This window comes from Aethalodelphis obliquidens, unplaced genomic scaffold, assembly GCF_003676395.1.
Source record: "Aethalodelphis obliquidens isolate GAN/ISIS:26980383/991018 unplaced genomic scaffold, ASM367639v1 scaffold20, whole genome shotgun sequence".
NCBI lineage: Eukaryota > Metazoa > Chordata > Mammalia > Artiodactyla > Delphinidae > Aethalodelphis > Aethalodelphis obliquidens.
This window is the reverse complement of record NW_020837964.1, coordinates 28,528,742-28,539,233: the sequence shown is the minus strand read 5'-3', so window position 1 is coordinate 28,539,233 and position 10,492 is coordinate 28,528,742. Positions and strand designations below refer to the sequence as shown.

The 10,492-nt window shown below is 43.2% G+C and overlaps 1 protein-coding gene across 1 annotated transcript in view; it reads left to right on the top strand.

Moving 5' to 3' along the window:
- Nucleotides 1-835: 835 nt before the first annotated feature.
- The window catches only part of AMFR (autocrine motility factor receptor), a 40,662-nt gene continuing 31,005 nt past the window's right edge, over nt 836-10,492 (top strand). The window contains exons 1-2 of the mRNA XM_027119857.1: nt 836-1,305; nt 8,591-8,683. Coding sequence (XP_026975658.1) covers nt 1,039-1,305; nt 8,591-8,683 — 360 coding nt within the window. The 5' untranslated portion in view covers nt 836-1,038. The remainder of the gene's footprint in view (nt 1,306-8,590; nt 8,684-10,492) is intronic.

The window sequence follows — 10,492 nt, the reverse complement described above, 5'->3', positions numbered from 1 at the left end:
TTGTAGGGGATAACTTAGGTATCCATTCATCGCTTGAGGGACATTAGGGTTGTTTCTACCTTTGGCTATTAAGAATAACGTTGCTATTGACATTTGTGTGCACATTTTGTGTGGTGGTGTGTTTTCATTTCTCTTGGTTATTTACCTAGGAGTGGAATTGCAAGGTCAAATGGTCACTCTTAGGTTTAAACTTTTTGAGGAGCTGACAGACCACTTTCCAAAATAGTTGCACCATTTTACATTCCTACCTGCTGTATGAGGGAACACATTTTTATTTCCTGCTTAATTAGATTCGTTTTAGACTCTGCTGGAGGTTAGGAGTAAACAGCAGAAACTATTTGCGAGGAATTTAAGACCGTTGGTTAATTTTCTTTCTATGGGGTCAGGGCCTCTATTATTCCCTCAGCACCATCTCCTCTTTCAGCCACCTAGGAAGCTCCTAGGCCCGCAGGGGGTGCTCCGGGGTAACCTGCTTAAGGGGGCGTTTAAGGAAGCAAGGGAAGGGACAAGTGGCCGGACGCCCGGTGGTGGGGGTCCCCGAGTCCCGCGGATCGGCCACGCGGCCAGGGCTTGACCGCTTGTCAGCGCCGTCGGGCCTGAGTGACGCTTGGGCTCGGCCCCGGTCGGGTGCCCCGTGCGTCCGCGGGCCAGACCGAGCTGGGGTTTCGGCGGAGGATAATGCTGGGTTCTGGGCCCCAGGGCCTGCGGCCGTGGCCTTCGCCAGCCAGGCGGCGGTGCGACCGATAGGGGCGGGGGACGGAGGCCGCGCCCCCGCGCCCGTCCCGCCCGCACCCTGCTGGGGGCGGCGGCCCGCCCCTAGCCAGCCAAGGCTCTTCCGCGCCGGCAGGGGCAGCAGCGGGAGCGGCGCGGGGCGGAGCGGCGCGAGCGGCCTGGAGCGGCCCGGCCCGGCCCGGCGAGGAGGCGGCGGCAGCGGCGACGGCAACGGCGACGCCAGAGCCCGTGGGCGCCGTTCGCGAGGCCGTCGTGGCCCGGCCGCAGCGCGGGGAGGCCTGGGGGCTGGAAGCCGCCGCTGCCGCCATGCCGCTGCTCTTCCTCGAGCGCTTCCCCTGGCCCAGCCTCCGCACCTACACGGGCCTCAGCGGCCTGGCCCTGCTCGGCACCATCGTCAGCGCCTACCGCGCTCTCAGCCAGCCCGAGGCCAGGCCCGGGCCTGGGCCCGCCGAGGCGGAGCCGGTAACGGCCCCGGTGCAGCCAGACCCGGCCGCGCTTGTCCGGCCGAGCACCGGAGGACCCCGTGCCCGCGACGTGGCCCAGTACCTGCTCTCGGACAGCCTATTCGTGTGGGTGAGCGAGGCTGCCGGGCCCGCCGAGGAGGAGCGGAGAGGAGCCGGGCGGGGGATTGTGGGGACCGCCATGTCACCCATTATCTGTGGGGGGCGTGGCTGGGGCCGGGGTCCCCTCCCCCCGGGACCCCCGAGTGCGAGGCCCGGGGGGCGGGGCCCCGCCCGCGTGCGCGCCACTGAAGGACCCGGTGAGGGGTTGGGGTGGGGTGGCTTTGGGGTCGTGAGGAGGGGCGGGTCCCGAGGGCAGGGTCGCCTTTGAGGGCCTGAGGAAGGGACTTTGGGACCCGGTTGGGGAGGCGCAGGGGGCGGGGCGCGACGGGACGCGGCCGGCCGCGGAGGGTCAGGGCCGGGGTGTAGTGGGGAGGTGCTGGGGTGGGTTGGGGGGAGAAGTAAACGATGGCGGAGCAGAGTTGGGGTTCTGAGGGACCACCGGGAAGGAAACAAGGAGCCCTCAAAGAGCGGCTTGACCTGGCTGGGACCGGCCAGTCAATTACCCCGGCTATTTTATTAAACTGTGGAGGGAAGTTGGAAGGCTTTTCGGACTCTGTCAGACCCGGAAATGTTAACAGGTTTCCCACGAAGAGAGGGAAGAGACAATTCGGATGTTGAGAATAGGAGAATTTTAGGCATCTGGGTGTGTTGGGACATTCCTGTTTGGAGAGGCCTTTTTTTTTTTTCTATTTATTATGTGATTGTCCTGTTTGGGTAGAACAAACACACAAACTGTGCTTCCTTTCCTGCTGCTTTTACCTGGTGATTCATGAAAGTTTCCTTTGATGTCTGAAGGCAGCCAAAACATTCGGAGTCAAGAGGTGTCTCTCCATTTGAACTCAGGATTTTTCCTTTTAGTGATCCATTTTAAAACACGGTTTCCAGTTTGTCTGCCAGTGTAAGATAAGCAGCATTTACAAGGCATAAATGCTGGTTTCACTTATTAGAACAGATAATTTCAGGCGGGTAGGTCAACAGTATTTTGGCTTAAGAGCTTGGCTTATACCTTAGCCTTTGAATGCCTCACGGAAACCCCACGGCGATCAGAAAAGTTGTTCCAGGACTGAAGTCTGTCCCTTGGATTTGCTGTGGTGTCTTGGGTCCAGAGTCTTGTCTTCTCCTGTAAATTCCCGTTTTGGGGTGAGAGCCGGCTGTAAGTGACTGGGATTAATATTCCAAGTATACAGAATGATACACAACTCATTTGTTATAATTAATCCCACTGTGCTTCATCAGGAAGCAGTGGGATTTATGAATTGTAGGTGTGGGTCAAGTCTCTTGGTCCTTCTGATGAAGAGGTGAGTAGAAGGCAGTGAAGGGTGAAGTTCCATTCCTCCACTGCTGTGTAAAGCTGAACCTTACAGTACAGAAGAAGGGAGAAGAGAAAGAACTCAGCCACACGTCTCTTGTTTAATTTCTATTACACATAGATTTAAAAAATCTATTTTTGCATTTCAGTTGGCAGGTAAACTGATGTGGAGAGTGATTTTGCCAAATGTTGAGATATAATGTAGTCTTTTATATATATATATATTTAAGTATATGATACAAATAAGCCTTTGAAATGGAACTGCTATAGTATTTAACAACTACTAGTATTGTTTAATGATCTCCCTACCCCTCCCCAGAGTTTCTTTTTACAAAACTCATGTTCAAATTCCAAGGTTAACATCTCTTCATAAAACATTACATAAAGCCTGTTGATTTTCTGTGAAAATTATTACTTTTAAGAAAATTTCCTTTTCTTCCCAGCTTTTTCAACAGAGGTCTTGCCTCATGCGAGTTTGTAATTTCTTCCTATCTGCTGATGATTTTTTTCCTTTCTCAGTTGATCTTGCTGTTTTTCTTCCATCTTTCCTTTGTAGTTTTCACACTTATCTTGGTCTTCCTTGGTTCCTCAGACCCTCCATGTATGCATTGTCAGTTTTCCTCATCACTCATTACTTAAGTTTCTGCTTTAGTAGGCTAGTGGGAGTCAAAATCTCAGATGCCTTCCTCTGAGGCCTGACAGATCGCATTATTAGGTGAATATATGGCGGGGCCTTTGTCAGAATGGATCCTTTCTTGCCCTGCCCAAGGACACTCAGATTCAATTTTTTAAAAACCAAACAAAGGACTTCCCTAGTGACGCAGTGGATAAGACTCCTTGCTCCCAGTGCAGGGGGCCCGGGTTCGATCCCTGGTCGGGAAACTAGATCCCATATGTGTGCCGCAACTAAGAGTTCACCTGCCACAACTAAGGAGCCCAACTAAGGCGCCCGCCTGCTGCAACAAGGACCCGGTGCAACCAAATAAATATTAAAAAATAAAAAAGGCAAGACGAAACAATCAATTGATCTTTCTGCCAGTTTGCAAATCCTGCTAGCTATTATTTTGCATATTGGAATCTCTAAAACTTATCTTTGTAGGGCACAGTTTAGATGAATATAGATACTGATATAATGTCTTCATTTTGATTAATGTCCTAGGTGATTTTAGGCATGTTAATGGTTGAGAAACTGATGAGGGAGAGGATGGGGTATGGGGTGAAGGTCAGATGTTGTAAACCTTGCCTGCTCTGTTAAGGAGTGTGAACATTATTTCATGGGCCAGAGGGTTTAAGTGGGAGTGAAGGGGAGGAGGGGCTGTCATGATGAGATGATCTTTTCAGGGGCAGACCTATAACTGCAGTGGGGAAGGTGGATTTATGTAGACAGGGAAGAGGCCAGGAGATGTAGTGACCTAAGACTCCAGTCCCCAAAGGAAGTTCTCCAGGTGGCCCTCTGGCACTGACATTGAGAACAGGTGTGAGGGGAGGTTCCCAGGGTTGTTGCACTAACAAATACCCAGGTTTGTCATGATTATTTGTTTCTTCATGTCTTTCTAGAACTTTCATTCCAGATTAGGTTTTATTTTGTTACTCATTTCTGGGGTAATTTTACATTGTTCAGATGTCACTTCCATTAAAGTACCTCCTGATCAGTTTCCATCATTGTTTTGAATTGTTCAGGTGTTTTTGGCTTTTCAACTTCAATTAATCTTACTCATTAGTTTCATTACTTTCTCCCGGTTATTTTTCAGTTCTGGTTTTTTCTTTTTCTTTTTTATGTATTTGCTTTTAAAACTGTAAGAGCTGGCCATGGTAAAATGGAGAAATAGACATATGAAACAAGTTTTAAGGTTCTGATGACTTAATTATATGCAAATGAAGTCGTTTAAGAAGTTTCAAGGGAAAAAGTCACCAAAAACGAAAATGGATAAAAGTGAACTGACCGTTGAGAGCAGGGATTGGCAAACCGTGTTGCCAATTTGGCCTATTAGCTAATAATGTTTTTTACATTTTTAAAGTTTTTTTTTTTTCCCGAAAGGAAGAATATGTGACTGAGAGCATGTGGCCTACAGAGTCTAAAAATATTTACTGTCTGATAGCCCATTAGAGAAAAAGTTTCTGACTCCTGCTTCAAAGAGCCCATCTTCACATAATTATACAACTTGAGAACTGAAAGTAATTTACTCGGTTTGAGTCTTTATGAGATGAATATTCCAAAGATGATTAGAGAAAAATGTTAGCTCCAGAAATGTTGGGGCAGCTGAAGAAAAAGACTAAACTTGTAAATAATAGGATATAAACCTAGATAAACAACTTAAAAATATAGGAAAAATCTTTATAGTGGGGGGGAAGGAGATTGCTATTTGATTGCTCGCTAGATGTATGCTGCATGCTTTGTATACGTAATCTCATTTATTTCCCTAATGTTGTGCAAAGAGGAGCACAAGCATCAGTATAATAAGGGGGAGTTTGCATTACTGGCATTTTATACTTGTCACTGGGAGCCTACAGAAAAGTAACATTCCAGTTGTCCTTAAAGGAGGAGACTGATAAAAGGTGTGTTGGGGGGGGAGGGGATAGTTAGTGCTGGTGTTAAGTAGAAGACTAAGAAATACCCAGATTGATCAAGTCGACACAGTTCACATCTACATATTATACAAATATATATGGTATGTATATATATTCTTTCTTTTTCATACACAGAAGGTAGCGTAGTAATCACATTTCTACACTTTGCTTTTTTTTCAGTGAGCAAGTTATCTTGAAGGTTCTGTATAGTGCTAGTAAATGCAGAACTGCTGACTTAGTTTTCCTGGCTTCATTGTATTCTGTTGAATGGCTGGTTTACGGTTTATTGAACTAACCTCACTGATGGACATTTAATTGGTTTTCATTTTTCTGTTATTATAAACAGTGCTCCAGTGAACCCCTTGTACTTAGATTTACTTACATTTAAGTGTGGATTCTGCTCACAAAGAAAGATTAGTTAGCTGTGTACAGCAGAATGAGGTTAGTACTTTTACTGTGGTCTACAAGGATAAAGTGAGGTGAGAAAGTTTGTCCCAATTCCGTTGGTTTAAATATGGACTGAAGTGTTGTTTCTGTAAGGATATCACTGATGACCTAGTGGGATCTGATTTGGAAATTTATTTTAATTTTTTTTTATAATGGAGTATAGTTGATTTACAGTGTTGTGTTAGTTTCACGTGTACGGCTAAGTGATTCAGTTATACATATACATATAGCCATTCTTTTTCAGATTCTTTTCCCATATAGGTTATTACAGAATATTGAGTTCCCTGTGCTATACGATAGGTCCTTATTGATTATCTATTTTATATATAGTAACGTGTATATGGTAATCCTGGGATTTGCTTTTAAATGAGGAATGGTAATTATGTTTCTTTCTGTATCTGCAATTTTTCAAGCCTTTGTCAATTTTAAAATTGAGAATTTATTGGAATGATGATATTTGTGAAATTAAGACATTTTTCTGTAAGTAGAATAGAATAGTTAATAATTATTGAGATGTTTTTAAAAACACTTCATTCATGATCTTAAAATAATTTAGTTGCTTCCTATCCTGTATAGCTTTCACTTTCATAAAGTTCACAAAAGGTTATCTCTTTCCTTTTACATAAAATCCCTTTCTCATATCAGTTTACTTTCTCAATCTCTTTTTCCATTCTTAGCTGTGCTGATTTTTAAATCTTCCATTTATATTACAATAGGAAATGTTTATCTACTGGTGATGGAATTATGAGGGACTTCCACTTGTTTTTTTTTTTGGTAAATCAAAGATACAAAATTTTTATACCTCCTTTTTTTTTTTTCTTGCGGTACGCGGGCCTCACTGTTGTGGCCTCTCCCGTTGCGGAGCACAGGCTCTGGATGCGCAGGCTCAGTGGCCATGGCTCACGGGCCCAGCTGATCTTCCTGGACCGGGGCACAAACCCGTGTCGCCTGCATCGGCAGGCGGACTCTCAACCACTGCGCCGCCAGGGAAGCCCTATACCTCATTTTTGAACTTAGAAAAACTTAAGAAAAGTTTTACCTGAGAAGTAATACTTTATTTCTTATTTTGTAACCCAAGGTGTATGAGAATGCTGTTTAAGGTAGAGAAATGATTAAGCAACCCTAAATTTGATTTCTCCTCTGTTGTTCTCACAGCAGCTGGCTTGGTCTGTTAGATGCTTACCAAGTTCTATGTCTTGTAGATCCTAAAAGTTCTTTGAGTGCAGGGTCCAGATCACCCTCATTTCTCTTAATGTCCTACATGCCTTGAGCAAGTAGGTGCTAAATGTGTTGAATTTATTTCTTTACTTTGTAAGCCTACCTGCAAAAACAGGAAGAATTTTAAAAAACTGCTTTGTAATTAGGCTTGGAATGTTTGGCTGATTTTAAAAATCCTCTTCAGCTGGGGGATATGGCATGAAGGATTGGGGCTGTAGTTTTGTCTTATGACATTTTTTCTTAATTAACATGATTGGGGTTCCCATTAACTGGTTTAGAGCACAATGAAGATTAGCCTTTTAAACGTCTATTTCATCTCCTTAAAATTTAGTATTCTACACTATTTGTTGGAATGTTTTGAAGAGGGCTGCTCCACAGGGAGTCATGTTAGGGAGGTGGGATGTTTTGGATAACTAATTTGGGTTTTTTCCTGGCTATTTGAAGGATTTAATTACCAGAAGAGTTTCATTTTTCAGCACTATTTTTGTTTCAGTTCTTTGAAAATACATCACATACTTCCTTGCCCCATTAGACAGGCAGAATGTAACTAAACATAATTTAATGAATCAGGGCTACCATTCATTGTATGTAATGTGTCAGGGCTACCACAGGGCTGGATGGTGTGAAGCACTAAGGGGAACCTGAAGAGATCTTAGGGAGTTTGCTTTCTTATCTTACTCTCTTCCGTCACCTTCCTTTTATTTACTTATTCTTAAAATATCATTTGCTTCTTTTAAAAGTAGATGGAAGAATGACCTGGAAAGAGGAATATGGCCACCTTCCTGTAAACTTAGTGAATCAAAGATTGAAGCAGCCTTTACGTTGTTGGTGTTTGTTTTCATTTGCTCTTAATAAAAGTCCTCTTTACCGTCTTCATCAAGGTCCTTTTGGCTTTTTCAGGTTCTGTGGTTTTAGAAATCATTTGAACATCAGTAATGTGATGTGCCACACTAGCCTTTGAGTCAGGGGCGGCCCACGTTTTCATTTTGTAAGCATTACATTTGTTGTTTAGGTGTAAGGCGATCCCTCTCTTAATTACCAAGAAAGTTTTCCACTTGCTGGTGAAGAAGGCTTTGGATTGTCATTGCTGTTTCATGGTTGCCTTTCAGTTCTCAGCTCTTCCTGCTTTCTTGATTCCACTCCCCTCGAATGCCCCAGAACCTTTACTTTAAGGCCAACACCAACCACAGATATCTTTTGTCCCATTGCAATACATTTGAAAATGTGTATGTTTTTGATTCTCAGTTCTTCATGATCTTGTGAATTTTTTATGACCATCCACACTCTTCTCCACGTGTCCTATTTTTCTGACAGGGCAGGGCAGGATGTTTGGGTGCTGGACTTCACTGTTCACGATAACTGCATTTTCTGGAAAAGTTTTCTTCTAGGCTGTCAAAATCTTAATGTAGGAAATGATGTACCTAGGAGACACTTATGGTTTTTTAAGGTGCATACAGTACAAAGTTTACACACAATTCAGTTAAGACTGAAGGGGAAGATGGCCTTCTGGGGGGTACATGTTGGGACAGGGCTCTGTGAATTAACTGCTGAGTTGGTACCTTCCTCCCCACTCCTCATCCGTACCCTGCCACCCATAAAAATGTGCCCCTTCAAATATTACTTATCTTGTACTGGTAGAAAACTGGAAAGTCTCAGTTATTAGAAATGTTGGCTGAATTCCTAATATAAAATTTTTAGAGCTGCTTTTATTTTTCAACTGGAAATAAACTTCCTTTCTTTGGTTTGTGTACAGGTTCTAGTAAATACTGCTTGCTGTGTTTTGATGTTGGTGGCTAAGCTAATCCAGTGTATTGTGTTTGGCCCTCTTCGAGTGAGCGAAAGACAGGTAAGTCCAGATAGCAAGGATGCATTCTTGTGACCAGATTAAAGAAAAAAAATTTTGGTATAATTTCAAACTTACAGAAGAGTTGTACAAATAATATGAAGAACTCCTATATAGACTTCATCCAGATTCAGAGTTATTAACATTTTTCCCCATTTACTCTAACAGTTGCCTTTTATTTATATATACATATTTTTTGTGATCCTTTTGAGAGTAAACTGGGGACATCATACCCCTTTAACCTCAAGTGCTTTAATATGTGTTTCCTAAGAGCAAGGACATTTTCTTATGTAACCATAGCACAGTGATCAAAATCAGGAAATTCAGCATTGATGAAATACTTTATATAGCCCACAATCCATATTTAATGTATCCAAGTTGTCCCAATATTGTTCTTTATAGCTATTTCCTCATGAATTTTATGATGTAGTTTTAAAAGAATCTCAGACTTGTTTTAGTTTGAGTAATTGTATATATCATTCTTTAGAATATGGGTTCTTTTCCAAAGGAATTTACCGAGAGATTTTGGTTTTTCCCTTTGGAAAAGTGTATTAAGATTCATCATTCTACAAGCAGCGTTCAGGTGAGATAGTCTGACATTTGAATATTACTCTCAGAATGCATGTATGAGCAGGAGGTGCTTTCATTAAAGAATTAATGTCACAAGCATACTGTACAGATTGGCAGTTCCCCAAGGATTTTAGTGGATGGAGTGTAGAATAGTGTGTTTTAAAGTAAGAATTTAGAACTGGCCTTTAAAACAATAACATAGAAACAGAACTATATTGTACTTTATCTTATCCCAGTGGTAAGACACAGGAACCTACTACATTAAAAGTACAACAGTGGCCTCACCCCTTACGTATCCTTTTCAACCCAAATCTCTTGTTATTAAATCAGCTGAGGTCCTAGTTTAGAGTTGAAATGCATTTACTGTGTGATTGAGCCCTTGGATGCTATTAAGGGCAGGACTCTGTTTTCCCAGAAATTTTTCATTAGTGAGTATTCAGTACTTTCTCCAAAATATCGACTCCAGAGGTCTCCCAGATGGGATCAGTAGAACGTAGAGGGTTTTTTGGTAGGATACAGAAGCTTTTTTTTTGATGCTTCTTTCGTTTTCAAGAAAAACTTTTGACCTGTGGGCCAGAAATTGGTCAGGCCAGGCAAGCAACCTAATTGCTGGTGGATTGATCTGACACCAGTGGGCCTTACATACTGCTTTCTTTTTCCTAAAATGTTAAATATCAGTTCAAAATTTACAGAAAACATAACCTTGGAGTATTATAGAGATTTTTCAAATACCTGGAGGTAATCATAATGGGCACATTTGTCACTCAACTCTACTTTCAGTTTTTTCAGTATAGATCACGTCTTTCATGTTGTTCAGTGATGGCAGTTTTTTGACCAGTGTCATCCAGTAGCATTTATTAAGCGCCGTTTTTTTTTTTTTTTTTGGCGGTACGCGGGCCTCTCACTGTTGTGGCCTCTCCCGTTGTGGAGCACAGGCTCCGGACGCGCAGGCTCAGCGGCCACGGCTCACGGGCCCAGCCGCTCCGCGGCACATGGGATCTTCCCGGACCGGGGCACGAACCCGTGTCTCCTGCATTGGCAGGCGGACTCTCAACCACTGCATCACCAGGGAAGCCCTTAAGCACCGTTTTGAGTTAGAATGCTACAGAATTGACATGGGTTTACTCTCTGGGTGCTTAAACTTGAAGAAATAGAGTAATGCTAGAGGCAAAGACATTGACTACCTAAAATTGGACAAATATTCAACAGTTAAGTGGCAGTGTAGAACAAAGAATTTTTTAA